Here is a 16,699-nt window from a genome sequence, read left to right on the forward strand (position 1 = left end):
GTTTGGTCTTTAAAGTGCAAATAGAGACACTGTCCCTGCCCTAAAGATTTTCTAATCCAATTTCAGTAAGAAGGTGGAGAGGGGAGGGTGGTAAGAGTAAGGTAGGAATACGGAGGGATAAAACAATAAGGTGCCACAGTAGCCACATAACCTGGGCAGAATTTGGATGTCTTGATGCCTCAATAAGGTGGATTCTGAGGATGCTCATAAGTTTATTAGGCTTACTGGATGGCCACACTCCTGGATGTGGACAAGATGCCCAAGACGAAGCAGTCACCAAATGATAAAAAAAATAGAAATGCCTTAAGTTCCCTAGTGAAGGGGAAACCACTCACCCTGTGTAGCTTAACTGAGGTAGCTTCCTTTGTGTCAGGTGGGAGAGGCCTGTGTTTATAGAACTGTAGGACCAGCGCTCTAGTCCTAGATTTATTTGTAGATCTGGGTTTTACTGCGGGTGCTCAGATATAATGGTGGTGAGGGCCTTATAAGTGTCTAAAGGCATTTCTATAACCTTTCTCCAGGGTTGTTTGTTCCTTCTCACAAAATGTTTGCTTGTTCTCTCTTGAAATGGTTTCATTTTCCACCATGCCTAGGTTTTTTAAAGTGTGCAAAATCTGATAGAACTATTGTGGGGAGGGATAGCTCAGTGGTTTGAGCATTGGCCTGCTAAACCCCGGGTTGTGAGTTTAATCCTTGAGGGGGCCATTTAGGAACTGTGGTAAAAATCTGTTTGGGGATTTTTGAGCAGGGAGTTGGACTAGATGACCTCCTGAGGTCCTTTCCAACCCTGACATTCTATTATTTGCACTGCAGTACAGTAAGTGTGCTATGCAGACATCAATGCACACAGAAATGCTGCACAGTAGTGTTGGACGTCTGTGTGTCTGTGAACATAGCAGGATTCTTCAGAAATACTTATGCCAAAATAGTTACCTATATAAATATCCAGGACAAACTGGTATTTGAATCAAGCTTTTTAAAGGAATGTTGACACCGAGGTCAGAAAAAAATGGTGTAAATCAACTTTTAACATGTAAAAGCAGCTGTTTTATGTGTAGGTGATTGGGGTTAACTCTAAGGCCAGGAACTTGACTTCATTTGATCTGTTTTTCAGGGTGCCAGAGAAACCTTTGAGAACTACTACAGGAAACAGAGAAGAAAACAGGCTAGACTGGTGCTTCAGCCCCCCTCAAATATGGTATGACTGTCTAATAGCTTTAGTGATCAAAGATGCTTTGCCTAATAAAGGAGCAGCACATTATCTCTGCACATATTGTTGCATGTGTGTGGTCTCGTATTTGTTTCCAATTTTATTGCCCTTCTTTGTTTTAAACTTTGTTCACTTTTCTTTGTTGCAGCACGAAACTTTAGACGGCTACAGGAAGTATTTTAATCAAATTGTAGGGTAGGTATTCTTTTTATATACACATTCTCGAAATATGTGTGTGCTGTGTTATTGAACGGCACAAAAAAAAGGAAATGTTGATCTTTCTGACAATTCTTTTTAGGAGCCAAAACAGGAAAAGTGCGGTTTGTGCTTCCTAAGCATTTAAGAGGAGAGTCATATTTTACTGCACCCATAAACCTTGCTGTGTCACTAGTGCAGGCATTCTAAAGACTGAACAGTTATTGTGCACTGCTTGCAAAATTGAGTTCAAGAGAGTAAACATGTTTTGTGCACTGTGTATGTCAACTTGCTGCTATAATGAGATGAATAGGCCAATTCTGATTGAATTATGCAGATGTTGTAATCCTCTTGATTATAGTTCTTTGATATCCCAATCCTTGCCTTGCTCAGGAAAGGATGTTTGTTGGTATGATCATTCAGCCTCTATTCCTGTGGCTTAAAAAACGAGTTTGTTACTACTGCAAACTACAGTCTAGTAAGTCTTCCAAAAAATGGCCCAAATTTGAGTGAAAAGAAGATAAGGCTGCTGCCCCTGAAAAGATGGAATATGCTGGAGAAATTTCATCAACCAAGATTGACTATAAATCGCAGCATGCATTTATATCCGTCTGAGCAGCAATCGTTAGTAAAATGTACACTGATAGCATTCTGACACTGATTTGTAATAGAGTAACTCCTCACTTAAAGTCGTCCCGGTTAACATTGTTTCGTTGTTACGTTGCTGATCAATTAGGGAACGTGCTTGTTTAAAGTTGGGCAATGCTCCCGTATAACGTTGTTTGGCAGCCGCCTGCAGGAAGAGCAGCCCGTTGCAGCTAGCAGGTGGGGGCTTGGAACCAGGGTGGACTAGCACCTGGATCAGCTTCCCGCTCCCCGAAGTTCCCTGTGCAGCAGCCGCCCAGCAGGCTACCAATTGCTGGTAGTTCAGCTGTCCCTCCCCCCACTGCCATGTACTGCTCCCGCCCTCTGCCTTGAAGCTGCTCCCTGGAGCATCCTGCTTGCTGTGCAAGGGAGGGGGGAAGAGGGGGGCTAATTTCAGGGTGTCCCCGTCCCCCCTACTCCTGCCCCCTGCTTACCTCTTCTCCATATAGAGCAGGGTGGGGACAGGACAGGGCTCAGGACCGAGAGAGCTTGCTGGCCGCAGCTGCTGTCTCAACTTCCTGATTTTTTTAAAGGCAATATACTTAGAGTGGGGTCAGCATACTTAAAGGGGCAATGCGCATCTTTCTTTCTCACACACACAGGGTGTGTGTCTGTCTGCCATGCTGTCTCCCCTCCCTCCATTTGTACTGCCTGGTAGAGTGTGAGGCTACATTAACAACAATGTGTTAAGCCTTGAGGGCTCGGCCAAGTGCTAGTTCATCGTTTAGCAGTAAGGTATTCCCTGGGGAAATATCCCACCCTCTGACTCCACCACCTCAACCAAGCTTCACGATCATCATTGGTTGTGTACAGTATTAAATTGTTTAAAACGTATACTGTGTGAATGTGTGTGTGTGTGTGTATATATATAATATATATATATATATATATATATAGTTTTTTGTCTGGTGAAAAAAATTTCCCTGGAACCTAACCCCCCCTATTTACATTAATTCTTATGGGGAAATTGGATTTGCTTAACATCGTTTTGCTTAAAGTTGCATTTTTCAGGAACATAACTACAACATTGAGTGAGGAATTACTGTACCTTAATGGGCTTCCTCCACTGAGCAGATATTTTTATATAATCTAGGTTTTTTGTATTGAGTTTTTTTAATGGACTGCACATCACTTATTACTCCTTGTTCTGATTTGGCAAAAATATTAGGTAACTAGAGATTGGAGTGGATTGATTGCCTTCTAGATCAATAGATAATTCAAATTAGGGGAAAAACCTATTGATAGTGTAATGTGGCTAGGAATTATGCCTGCATATTAATAATAAAAAAGATATTTTGTATCTATAGATATCCTTTCATCGTAGGATTTCAAAGTATTGTAAGACTGTCCTTATTTTAGCCAAGAACAATACTTTATGGTGGTTATAAACCAGATAAACAGGGATTTATAATGAAGATATTGACTGTCTTTAATGTAGTAACATGAATAATGCCATGTGTTTACATAACCATCTGGGGTCTGATCCTGCAAAGTGCTGTGCACTCTAGCCTCAGTCAAAAAAAGTACTAAAACATACCTAATTTTAAGGACATGTAAAGTCCTGTTGACTTCAGTGGCTGCTGGACAGCGTGCCTGGAGCAGTTTGAATGGGTTAAAGCTGAAGATGCTAGCTTTACTTCTGGTTTAAATATATGGACTCTTCTGTGTGACTTGTTTAGGGAATCCATTTCTTGGGAACAATGCCTCGTCTTCTGTCATGGAACTAGAATAATTGTCTTATAAAAAATATGAAATTCTAAATTGACTAAGCAATGCTTAAGGGGAACATAAGTCTACACACATGTGAAAAGTATAAACACCAGAGAAGGAGAAAAAATATTTGGGGTGAAACACTGGGGTAATAATAAAAAATGAAGGAAAGTCTAACATAAGCTAAAAGGCAGGAAAACTTCCTGACAATGCGAGATCTCTTATCTTCTCAGGGGACCGGGTGGAGACCTCGACGCTTGCAACTTTTAGAAGCAGACTGGACAAGACATTTATAAATGTGCTATAGAGCACAGTCCTACATGGGCCAAGAGATAGGGCTGGGTGATGTAGCAGGTCACTTCTAGGTCTAACTCTTATGCTTCTGTGATTAAAAATTCCTACAATTGGAAATATCCCATGTACTGAAAATACCTGATTCTTATTCCATATGCTGAGACCCAGTTTACTTTATTTAGCACCGCTTTTAAAAAAAAATTCCTGTCATTTCGGAGCAGGGAAGTTGGCACAGATCTGAAAGCCAGAGACTAAACAAATGCATGGATTGAGTTTATAAATGCAGGAAAATAACCAAGGCAAGTCACTGCTGATTAGTTCCCTCCACTCCAATAATCCCACTGTCCTTCCCTTTCCTTTCATGCAGGACAGGGCATCTTCCCAAATACTCTTTCCTCCGCTGCAGCATAACTGATCACAAGGCAACCATTGGTCAGTAGGAAAAATTCTAGGAAGTGTTTGCCCTCTGACATCTGTGTTGTGGGGTGTGTTGGATTTTGGTGACATTATTTAAACCTGTCTCCTTGACACATACTTTAAATTTGATGTTTACCAGCTTACTTGCTGCTAGCAACAAATTAAAGCTTTGTTTCAAAACATCAGTTGAAGTATTCAGTGGAGTTTTATATCTGTCTATCGCCTGGTGTTTATTTCTGTACACGTAGACAGAATTGGGCAGCAGATTGCTTTCCTTGGGCAGGAGGAGGGGTGGAGGAGAGTTTTGCTAGTTTTGCATGTGTCAGTTGCATGTGATGTTTGTAAAACCATGTTGATGTCATAGGGACTCTACCGTCTGACAGCTGTGCCTTCTCCTCTGTTAGCTTTTTTGTAGTTGAAGATCACATCTTACATACATCCCAGGGCTTGGTCAATAGAGCCTATATCGATGAACTGTGGGAAATGGCTCTGTCAAAAACTATTGCCGCGCTAAGAACACATTCAGTAAGTAAAAGCCACGGATTCATTATATTTGCAGCAACAGTTAAACAATCTGAGTCTCTGGGAGTTCGATTTTTGTTTTGTTGTTTCTTGTTTGTGTTTTTTTGTTTGTTTGTTTTTTAATAATATACTGAATATATACCTATATACTGATAAGGCTTTATTCCGCTCTGGATAGTCCCAATCATCCTGCACTGAGCTCTCCTCTGTTTGCAGGACTGGACATAATAAATACTGGTTCACATTTCCATTTCTCCATTATTTGGTCAACCATTTTTGGAATGCACCAGTAGGGGGAGTTTACTTATTCTCCGTCATTGGATTAATGCATTTTGTATGGAGTTCTGTATTTTAAACTGAAACATGGACATTTTGGTATTCCATTGAAGTAAATGCCAGTGAAAGACACGCCGTAGGGTTAAATATCATACATTTTAAAGACAAAGAAGTAGATTTTCTTCCCTATGTTACAATGTCTTGGATGAGTAAAACTGAAAGTATTTAAAAAAAAAAAATATTTTCACCACTTAGGTGACTTGTTTATTTTTGGCATTTCTCTCAGCTTGGTAAAATAATAATAATAATAATAATAAAAAATTAACTGGTCAGTTTTATTTTCAGGTTCTCATGCACTAGCACTATACTTTTTATGTTCTTTTAAAAATCAGTTGAAAGTTAGAAATGTCTCTTTGGGGGAACAACAACAATAAAACGTGGCCACTCCACCCTCAGTGAAGGCTGGTGAGAGCTGAAAAGAGGAAAATGAAATTGACACACCAAGTTGTTTCCAATTCGATTTATGGCAGGTCCACATTCTACTGTATCGAGTTACCTGAGGTAGGCACATTGTACCCCGCCTTCCTTGAAGAATCTCCACTGGCTATCGTGATCCTTAATGTGGGTTTCAAGAAGGCTCAGACAGCTGCAGATTGCTTTTTGGTACTGCATCATGTAGTGCATTATTATTGCTGCCTGTTCACACTAGCAGATTACTGAACCGGTTTATAAAGTTATAGTGCTACTACAATTTAACTCTGTTCATTGAAACTGCCTTCAGCCCCATGTTAACATTTCCATCCTGCTATTCTGGGAACCACGCTCAGCTGGAACCATATCTGAGACCTTGTTCTAGCCGGTTCCAACACAGTTCTGTAACCTGCTCATAGGAAAGCCTAAACATTGTGTAATGTGGAGGCACAATATGCTATTTACTTTCAAATCATGTTCAGATTTACATTCATCTACTTTACAGTTACGCTCAGTTGTCATGTGGCTGTGCACAAACGATGTTACAAAACGGGGGGTTGGTTTTACCAGTGTAGATGGGACTAATTCATGTTATAAACATGTTAAGGGAATCCAGGCTACAAACCTGGTGTTCAGATATACCCAAATAGATGAGCATCTGCAGATGTTTCCCATGGCTCTGGTTCTCCATAGCATGGCAGCTGTGTTGACTGGAGATACACTTTGCTGGCTGCCTCCGTTTGTGCCTTGTGGAAGGGGATATGTGCAGAGAAAAATAGACCCGAACATTTCTATCATAAAGCTGTACTCTTTTGAATCGGGGGGGTTCTGGTGGCGCAGTGTAATCCACGAGAGCAAAACAAATTAAACCACTTCAATTTTTTAAAATTTCAATAACTTTACTAACATGACAAGTGTTGCCCAATTTAATACACGAAGTGTCTGATAGGAATAGGTTTTACAACAATCACGCGGTTTTACGTAGTCGTTCAGCATTTATATTACGGTCATCATCAAATTATCTTGGCACCAAACAGTTATTTTGGCAACAGCATAACGACCCTGCATGTCCATCCTGTATTATCATTCATCTCTGATTTGGTGGGAGGCTGTTGCATTAGTGAGCCTGTTTCGTCTCTGTACTTTCAGCCAGGATTATGCTCGGGTTTTCTTCTTTGCTTTTGAGTGGGAGATCTTTTATCATTTCTGAGAGTAGTAGGGAACTATCTTTCTTTCCTACTCTGTTTTCTGGGCAGTGAATTGGGAAATGTTTCTTTGTCACATTGATTAACAGAGTCATTCCTCGAGTTTTCCAATGGACTTGAAATCTCTGTTTCTTTTTTCCAGTTTAGGATCACTGATTATATATTTGGTGAGAGTCTGTTTGAAATTTGGCATATTTCTCTTTAGTAGGGTAGTCTGCTAATATAAAGATTATGTGCAAAGAGGATGTATGATCTAATTTGCGATTTTGATCAGCTGTTCCCAGAAGGCTGTGTATCTTTCTGACTAGTGTCTTGAGCTGTAGTAATTGTTTATATCATCGTATGGACGTTAATATTGCTGACACCTAGACATGCAATGTTTTTTCTTCATGTTGCCAGAACACTCTAGTTAAAAATGAAATCTTCTTAATATACAGAATTTTGGGGATATTTTCTGTTTTGCAAGACCTGGCTAACATTAGACACAATGTAATTAACAATTTTTTTCAGCAATAGATAACACTCAGTGTCTTTGATCTGTCAGTGTACTGCTTTTGCACCTTTTCCCTTCTCAGTCTCCTGATAAATACAGTAAGTTCTCGGTACTTTTAAAGACATCTTGCTGGGGTATCTACACAGCAACAGAAATCCTTGTGTGTCCTGTAGAGCTTTTGATTGCAACATGTTCTGGAATGGGATCATGTTTCAGTATTTCTGTATTCTGTGACAGTGTATCATGATGTGACCGATCACGCTGTATAATAATAGGCTATTAAAAGCCTACCGATAATAAGGTTGTATCAAGTGTCTATATATTATTAGAGAAGATGAAGGATTACAGAAGGGTGTGTGTGGATGTTTTTTCTATTTGTAACGATTAAAACTTTTTTTCAACCTCCCTCCCCCCCCCCTTTTTTTTTTTTTTTTAGTCTTACTGTTCTGACCCGAATCTGGTATTAGACTTGAAGAACCTCATAGTTCTGTTTGCAGATACACTCCAGGTATGTGACTGTCAGATGCTGATGTACATCTTGTTAAACATCTGTAGTGCTCGTAAAAGGTGTCAGCCATTTAAACCGGCTGATGGGCACCGCTTCACCATGTCATCTCTGTTCCTTTATTTTGTGGTGTGTGAATTCAGGGGCCAGACTGATAGCCCAGGAGGCTGACACATTGTTTGCACAGGGCAGTTAATCTGTGGGGAGTGGCCCATGCTGCCTTACCCACGTGATTGGTCCATCTGGGCCCAAAGAGACCACCTCTAGGGTTCAGAGTAGGCCCTTGGCCTTTCTGCTGAGACTGCCTACAAGGGTGTTTGAATGTGACAGGGCTTTTTGTGATGTCCACTCCTATCTCTTAGGAGCCAGGCCTGTGAAAAAGCCAATAACATTCACCCATTAGTGATCTAGTCTGGATTTGAACTGGCTGCCTAGAGTTTAGTACACAGGTACCGAATCCCTGAGCCATGCAGTCCTCGCATCAGATTAAATTTGATGATTGTCATGGAAGTGTAGAATTGACTCCTTCCTTTTTTTTTTGGTAAATCCCAGTGTTAGCATTTCTTATTGAATGAAGGTGCTTGCGTTTCTCAATGCAGGGGTATGGCTTCCCTGTAAACCAGCTATTTGATATGCTACTGGAAATCAGAGACCAGTATAGTGACACTCTGCTAAAGAAATGGTCAGGAGTTTTCAGGTAAGAAGCTTTTTATACACGGTGGCAAGACTCTCCTTGCAGAGATTTTATGTACAGGCTAAAATGTTTTTTTATTTTTATTTAAAGGGACACTAACTGCATGCTTATGTCTAAAATTCCGCCTATGTTAAACTTGCTATAACTTGGTGCAGCCTATCCACCTTGGGAGAGGGAGAAGAAATACCAACATAGCTGCAAACAAAGCTGGGTAACCAACCTTGGCTAGAGGAGGGTTTGGAGCAGGACACAGGATGAGACCGGGGCTGGGGCGTGGAACAGGCTGGAACAGGAGCAGTCTGTCAGAACTACCAACTAGCAGGGAGCATTCCCAACAAGGTAGTGAGGAAACTGGAGTGGCTGCTTTCATTTGGAGCCTATATACCTGCCTTGGGGTTACCTGGTCAGACTTTTGCTTGTGGATTGACTGGGCCCTTAGGCCTTGCAGGTAATCGTCTCAAGTGACTCATCAGGCTCAAAACACTCAGGCTCAGGGATGACTCATCAAGCTCAGAAGGTTCATCACAGTACCTTCCTCCCTCCCTCTCAACCCCTAAAAAAGATGCCTACCAGGCATCCTCAGACCTGGTTTATTGGCGTGTGACAGGGACTTCTCGAAGTAGGGCAGAGGCATGTATGTTGTTGGCCAGCTCCCAGGAGCAATCAGCTTGGACCATAATCCTCCCAATCAACAAAGTGAGTGAGATTCCCTCGGTGAACTTTGGAGTCCAAGATCTTCACCAGTTACTCCCCATGTCCCTGGACCATATTGGATGGAGAGGCCGTTGAACTTATCCAGGAAAGGTGTTGTTAATATGCTTTTTCAGCCAGGAGATGTAGAATACCGGGTGTATTTTCATATTTTTGGGCAATTGGAGTTCAAAGACTATAGGTTTGATCTGCTGGATGACCCACAGTAGGCCACGGTATCAGTAATCCACTTTTCGTGAAGTTTGACTCGAACCAAAGTGTTGTGTGGAGAGTCATACTTCATCCTTAACCGTGATTGAGGGGTTGCGTGCCTTCAGAGGTCAGTGTAATGTTTGTAATCCTTTTTGGCTGATTCTAGGTGGGCTTTCAACTCTCCCTAGATGCAGTGCAAGTGTTCAACTAGATTGGAGACTGCGTGACTTGTGGCATGGATGGATAAAATGGTTGGTGGAAACCATAGTTGGCGTAAAAATGACTCTGGTGGGTTGATCTCTGGTCAGAGTTGTTGTAAGCGAATTCAGCAAAAGGAAGAAGCAAAACCCAGTCATCCTGGTGGTAACTGATAAAGCAATGATGGTATTGTTCAAGTATTTGGCTCACTCATTCCATCCGTCCATTGGTCTGGGAGTGATAAGCCAAGGAGACATGCTGATCCACATCCAGGAGATCAAACAACTCTCACCAGAAATGTGAAATGAATTGCAGTCTTTGGGCTGGTCGACACTGGGGGGGGATCGATCTAAGATACGCAATTTCAGCTATGCAAATAGTGTAGCTGAAGTCGAAGTATCTTAGATCGAATTACCTGGGGTCCACACAGCACGGGATCGATGGCCGCAGCTCCCCTGTCGACTGTGCTACCGCCGCTCGCTCTGGTGGAGTTCCGGAGTTGACGGTGAGCGCATTTGGGGATCGCGTCTTAACGAGATGCGATATATCGATCCCGGATAAATCGATTGCTACCCGCCGATACGGCGGGTAGTGAAGACATACCCCAAGATCAGATGTAAAATTACATGGTAGACCATGGAGTTTCAAGATATGGTTGTAAAACAGTTGGGGTGTTACCTCTGCAGTGAGAAAGTATGGCACAAAATGTGACTTTTTATAAGCAGGTTGACCATGACCAACACAGCGACTGCCAAGATATGTGATGGCAGAAGAGAGGGCTTGTGTGGAGAACTCGATTCCATGGTCATGTGCAGCTGGGACCCCTCTAATGGGGCTGGATTTGGTCATTTCCTAGATTTGTCAAGGGCCTGGATTTACGGGGGGGGACTCAGTGGCAAAAGAGCTTTGTCCACCACAGTATAGGCAAAGGCTGTTTCACCCATGAAGTGCCTTCATGTCGCATGGGTCCGCATAGGCTCTAGCTTTGGAGCAGTCCATGCAGATGGCCACAATGGAGCAGGGCTTGGCTGAGGTTACAGGCATGTCTTTTTTTCTTGGAGTCACTCATATGACTCTTGGTCCAATGCAAAATTCAATATGAGTTCAGAATAGTGGGGGCTTGACCTAGCCCAGTTCATCTTTTCCATCATCGTTCAGACCCTGGCAGAAATGGTAGACCTGGCCAGCCTCGTTCCTTGATGTATCGGCAACCAGACACTGAAAGTAGGCGGCATATGGCAGGACAGGCCAAAGTTTGGGAAACTGCAGGGCAGCTTCAGCAACACGAGTGCTATTCGGATCATCAAATGGGACCGAAAGGGTATGAGATTAATTCATTGAAATTAGCAAGGACCAGGCTTGCCTGTTCCAGAAGTGGCGAGACCCATTCTAGGGCTTCACTGATCAATAAACTGAGAAGACCCATCTTGGTCTGGTCATCAGGATACATTGCGGGATGCATCCAGAACAAAAAGCAGCATTTAATAAAACCACAGAACTTCTGGCAGCTGCCATCAAATCTTTCTGGCAGTGGAACCTTTGGGCCATGTTCCAGAGGGACTGTTGCCGGCAGTACTGGATCTGCTGGGATTTGGGAGCAGAGGGAATTGTTCTCCTGTTGCAACTGGGCAAGCTGACCCTGAAGATTGCGGACCAACTGCCAGGGGGATTTCCATTTCGGTCACCAGAGGTGAGCATGTCTGGGAGCAGTCTGCGGTCTGGGTGACCTGCCGTGGCTTGAGTAGGAATAGATGAAGGCTGGAGCAGGAGCGGAGATAGGCACAGGTTGAAGCAGGGGCAGGAGCAGGCTGGCATAGGAGCAGTCTGTCAGAACTACCAACAAAGTAGAGACGTGGAGCAGACTGGAGTCACTGCTTTCATTCGGAGCCTATATACCTGCCTGATGGTCACCTGGTTAGACCCTGGCTTGTGGTTTGGTTGGGCCTTGCAAGTAATTATCTCAGTGACTCATCAGCCTCAGAGCGCTCATCACAAGTGATATCCATGTGATACGTTCACTTGTGCTACTTCTTTGACCACCTAAAATACAAGGTATGTCTTCATTGCAGAGTTAACTTGGGTGATTGGCACTCAGGCCTGAGCACTGGGATAGTCTAACCTGGGTGTGAACCAGCCACACTTCAAAGCCAGACCCGAGCTGCGGTGTCTTCACTAGTGCTGCACTCACCTCTGTGATGTCAGGGCTTCTGGAGGCACATCGCCCAGTTCTTTGTGCTGCAGTGAGCTGAGCTGCACTGTGGCTTTTTTGTCAGTGAATGCTGGGAAAAGGTATCTGTCCATCCGGGCTCAGAGGGGGAATTGTGGGAAGGCATTGGAGGATCATCAGCGCTCGAGTGATTTAGCCTGCGTCCTCACTGTAAAGTGGGCGGGTTACTCACCCAAGTGAAAACCCCAAATGACCCAGACTGAAAGCACTGCTAATTCGGATCAGAGGTCTTTGTGTAGGGAAAGGATTGGGGCTAGAGGCAACACCTGGGTAAGAGCAGCACGCCTAGCCATTTTAGGTTAAAGAGCCACATGTCCCCTATTTCTCACCTTGAAATGCTCTGCACTGCTATAATTCACTATGGTAGGCCTTTGTGAATGCCAGTAACCTTGGATATTGGCTGTTCTGCTCGGTTTCTGGACAGATGTGCTCCTGGTGGTAACACTATTTCTCTGCACAAGAAGGGTTACTGTAACTGTTCTCTTATATTTTACAGAAATATACTTGATTCAGATAATTACAGTCCTATACCCGTAGCTAATGAAGAACTTTATAAGAAGATAATAGGACAGTTCCCATTCCAGGATCCGGAGCTGGAAAAGGTAAGGAAGCCTCTAAAAGGGGACCCTGTTGGGATACCATTAAGAAGCTAGTTCCTAACAACACCAAAGATTATTAAAATGGAAATAATTTTAAAAAAATCACGTGTACTTTTCATGGTTTACATTTTCTGGGCTTAGAGGAAGAGAGCAGACTTGTCAGTATTGAGTCAGTTTCACTTTTGGATCATTGCGCTGGCACAGTTCCGCAATGCTTGCAATACATGGGAATGTTTGTTTTTTAAAAGTATGTTTCCATTGGAACTTCATTTTGATTTTATGGAAGTGTTTCTATTGACTTGGTTTATTTTAATTTCTGCAGAATTTTAAAATATAACGATGCCTTCGGTTTTGTAAAAGCTTGGGCTTCACAAAACTCTAAAAGTAGGGCCAAATTTGACCTGAACAGTGTCACAGTGTCCCTTTAAACCATGCTTGGCTTGCGCTCAGCCTCTGGCAAATGTATGCTCCCGGCCTGGTGAGTGTAATTACAAACTGGCTTGCGGGGGGAAGGAGTTCAATCCAAGTTAGGTGTTTGGGCATTATTTACCCCCCTTCCCATTCCCCATCTGTTTGGCTTCCAGTTTCTTCACCATTGTGCTCTGGACCCTTGGGCCCTGTCTAGGCTGTGGTTGAAGCCAAACTAGTAAGAGGCTGATTTGAAGGACATGACCTCTGCTTCCTCCCTGCTATTGGTGTTGTAAGCCAGTGCCTGCCTTAGGCAGAAACAGTAAGAGGTGACAGAGAACAAAATGTCTTGTGCCGTGCGCGGTGGTAAATCAACATTGAGGAGTCTTCCAGTATTTTCCTTTTATGAATAAGGGAGCTGGTAATGGGTATGGGTGAGGTGTTCCTCTGACTGTTCCCTTCTAGCTGCAGATTTCTCTCCAGGCCCAGTACGGTGCCATTTGTGAGTGATTATCTGGTCCTTCACTTGGCTGAAACGGTTGTATAACATACAATAAATGCTGGCTTGTTGTTTTATTGCATAACCTGGCTGAATATTTAGAATTAATTTGAAAGCATGGAGCTGGAAAGCAGCTACCACACTCTAGGTTTTGCTGGGAATGGTGCTTTTCCCTGTTAAAATTCTGCTGTTGTCCTTATTTTAATTCTTTCCTGCATTTTACAGCAACCGTTTCCAAAGAAGTTCCCCTTTTCTGAGTTTGTGCCTAAAGTTTACAATCAGATTAAAGAATTCATCTATGCCTGTCTAAAGTTCTCAGAAGATCTTCACCTGAGGTACAGTATGAGATACTGATGATTGTTCATGTAAATATGATAACTTTGCAATTTATTTAGCTCCTTTCACTGCAGGATGTCAAAACACTTTATAAATATTCATTTTCTCCTTAATCCTCCATGCCAGTACTAATATTTGGGGGTAGTTCCTTCTTGCCAGAGGACAGAGATGGTACACTCCTTTTTAGTGGTGTGATATCCCGTGGATACAAGGGGCTTGCCAGCTCTTGAAGAACAGCTGTGGCTGTTTCCAGCTGGTGGTGCGCACAGTATCTTGCCAGCTGCATAAAAAGTCAGAGGACTAGGGTCTGTTCCATCTGTGATTCCTCTGAAGAGTTTGTACAGCACAGCTGAGCCCAGCCATCCCTGACAATGGTAGTGATGGTCTTTAGCTCACCAGACCAATGGCTGGTGGGACGTCATAGTGTGGGCATAGCATTGCAATCTCACATAGGGCTCCCTGGAATGCCTCCAGAGAAGGTTCTGGAACAGCTGTTGTCAAGTGTTAACTGTTAAAGGGATCCTCCTTCCAAGATTACTACAGTGGTAGGAAATGTAGGCAGTATGTGGCCTCCAACAGGTCTCTTCCCCTACTCCAGGAACTAAAGGATAAGCTAGGCACCACCCCTCTGGGTCCACCCTGTGTTCTTGGGCCCAAGGTCATGTCACAACACAAGGGCCTATGTCTTGAAAACTCTGCTTTCCCAAGGCTCTTGCTTACCCTCCTCGAGGGGGACACCCTCCCATTCCTATGGAGTTGACCAACTAGCTTCCTCCTCCAACGACTCATTTCCCTTCTTTTTGTTTCCACCACTCACCCTCCGTGCTCTCCAAAGAAGCTTATGACGACAAGCTCTGTGCTATCAAAACCAGAAGTGTGTATCACCATCTTGGTCCAGCAGCACAGGTGCACAATGAGAGAATAGCAGCAAGTCCTCCGCCCCCTTTCCCGCCCCTCAGCGTCACCGAGGGCAGTAATGCCCTCCCCTTAATACCAGTATATGTCCATGCTCACCCGTTCCTCTTCCCTTAATTAAGTTGTACATCCAGCAGCCTTTCCTCCCCTCCCCTTTACAGTTTGGAAAAGGTACCTGCCAACAGATCCACTCGGCAAAGAGATTCCGTTCTAAAGCGTGCCTCGGAAACATCAGGTATCACTTTCCAGGCACCTAGCTACTCAACCTGTTCAAGTAGGGCAGTGCTTCTATAGACCGCCATCATGGAGACTGAGTCCAGGACTACAAAGCTAAAAGCTTGGGTCTCTATCACGTGAGCTAACGGAGAAACTTCTCTAGCTGGTAACTGGAGTAAACTCGTAGGAATTACATGAAGCCCTCTTAGAGAAGAACTTTCAGAGTTTCACCTGGCTTTGTTGAGCCAACAAGCACCTTATACATAGGGTCTGACGTCACCAAAAAGATTAAAAATTCTCCACCTTCTGGAGGGAGGAGCTATACCCGAGAGTCTAGATTTGCAGAAAGTTCTCAGTGAATGAAAAAAAAAAAAAAAAATCAAATAGGAGAAGTTTCCCATTCAAGCCTCCCAGCACCCCAGTGAGGAAGGTAAGTAGGATTTATGCCAATTCTAAACTAAGCCCAGAGTGATCAAGAAACTTGCCCAGGGTCACACAATGTTGCAGTTGCAGAGCCAGGAATAAAACTCAGGAATTCCACCCCATAGTTCTCTGACCTAACTACTGGATCACACGCACGCTAAGCTGAATACTCAGATGCTGTCAGAACATGTTTTCCGTGAGCTCTGTGGTTTTGGAAGATTTGCCTTCTCCCAAACAAGTTGTGTCTCCGTTTTTTTCCATGGGATTTTATAAATAAACAAATGAAATTTGAATCTATTTTTTAAATATCCTACAAAATTTCTTTGTTTACTATCCTTCCTCCCTGCCCAGGTGCCATGATGCTATTTACACAGTGTTTTTGTGTCTGTGGAAGCCTGGAGAACAATTATACAACCTAGTAATTATAAGTTGGGCCATGCTTACGCACAGTAATATATTTAACTTGCAGAAGGTGCATAAATAAATGGTGAATTCTCACTGGGAGGGCAAGAAAGGGTTCCTTCTCCCCTAATGCCCGTGCACAGTACACAGGTAGCTAGGTGTTGTGCAGTATGTGGCTGTTCCTGATCTTTTGCAGCTTCAAGTACTGGGCCCTGCTGGAGGCTGGATATCACACCAATGGCCTGATCTTTTACAACAGTGCTATTGGGGACGCCTGTAGGCTACGCTTTTCCAGAGTCTGTAGAATGCTCTGTAGGGATGGAATAGCTGTCGGTTTTGGTCTGGGCTTCAGTTCCTGGAGAAATCCCCATTCTCTCTGTGTCCTGCTATGGAAGCTGAGACCCAGTGGCTGCCTTCTCACGGTCAGTCCCAGAGTTTAATCATCTCCTGGCAGAATGCTCTTATTGGTGGGCCTCCCAGGTGTTAACCTGTGGGTTGCCATTAAATATTTAGGCTTCTGAAGCTAGCTTGCCCTCTGCTCTTTTTGCAAAATGGTCCCGTTTCACAGAGCTATCGGATTCATTTAACTCCTCCAGTGGTGCTTGCCTTGGAGGAGTGCAGCTAAGCGCTTTGTACTCTTAACCAGTACCGAGATGATTAGGTTTGTCAGAGAATGGAAGAAAAGTGTTCTCCTGGGTACCACCTCAGGGGCTCCCCATGGAGAAGTTATTAAAATTCCTTTCGACTTAAGAGTTTTCATCCTTTTTTTTTTTTTTTGGAGGGGTGCGTTTGGGCAAGGGGAAAGGAGTGGAGCTGTTGTGTTTTTCCATCCAAACATACTGAATATTTCTCTGAAAACCCCAGTTGACACTTTCTTCATTTCACTCTGACAGTTTGAATGAGTTTTTATTAGGAAGTTTGGCTGCAAAGCCAGCA

The 16,699-nt window shown here is 43.4% G+C and overlaps 1 protein-coding gene across 5 annotated transcripts in view; it reads left to right on the forward strand.

Moving 5' to 3' along the window:
* EXOC6B (exocyst complex component 6B) overlaps positions 1 to 16,699 on the forward strand; it is a 442,104-nt gene that overhangs the window by 244,390 nt on the left and 181,015 nt on the right. For all 5 annotated transcript variants that reach the window (XR_006175726.2, XM_005291461.4, XM_042855633.2 and 2 more), the window contains exons 9-15: positions 1,115 to 1,198; positions 1,359 to 1,405; positions 4,876 to 4,996; positions 7,875 to 7,946; positions 8,543 to 8,640; positions 12,462 to 12,567; positions 13,697 to 13,806. Coding sequence is in view for 4 of the 5 variants with exons in the window: in XM_005291461.4 (XP_005291518.2) it covers positions 1,115 to 1,198; positions 1,359 to 1,405; positions 4,876 to 4,996; positions 7,875 to 7,946; positions 8,543 to 8,640; positions 12,462 to 12,567; positions 13,697 to 13,806 (638 nt within the window). In the remaining variant the exon portion in view is untranslated. The remainder of the gene's footprint in view (positions 1 to 1,114; positions 1,199 to 1,358; positions 1,406 to 4,875; positions 4,997 to 7,874; positions 7,947 to 8,542; positions 8,641 to 12,461; positions 12,568 to 13,696; positions 13,807 to 16,699) is intronic.

The sequence above is a fragment of the Chrysemys picta genome, chromosome 5 (genome assembly GCF_011386835.1).
Source record: "Chrysemys picta bellii isolate R12L10 chromosome 5, ASM1138683v2, whole genome shotgun sequence".
In the NCBI taxonomy this organism is placed as follows: Eukaryota; Metazoa; Chordata; order Testudines; family Emydidae; genus Chrysemys; species Chrysemys picta.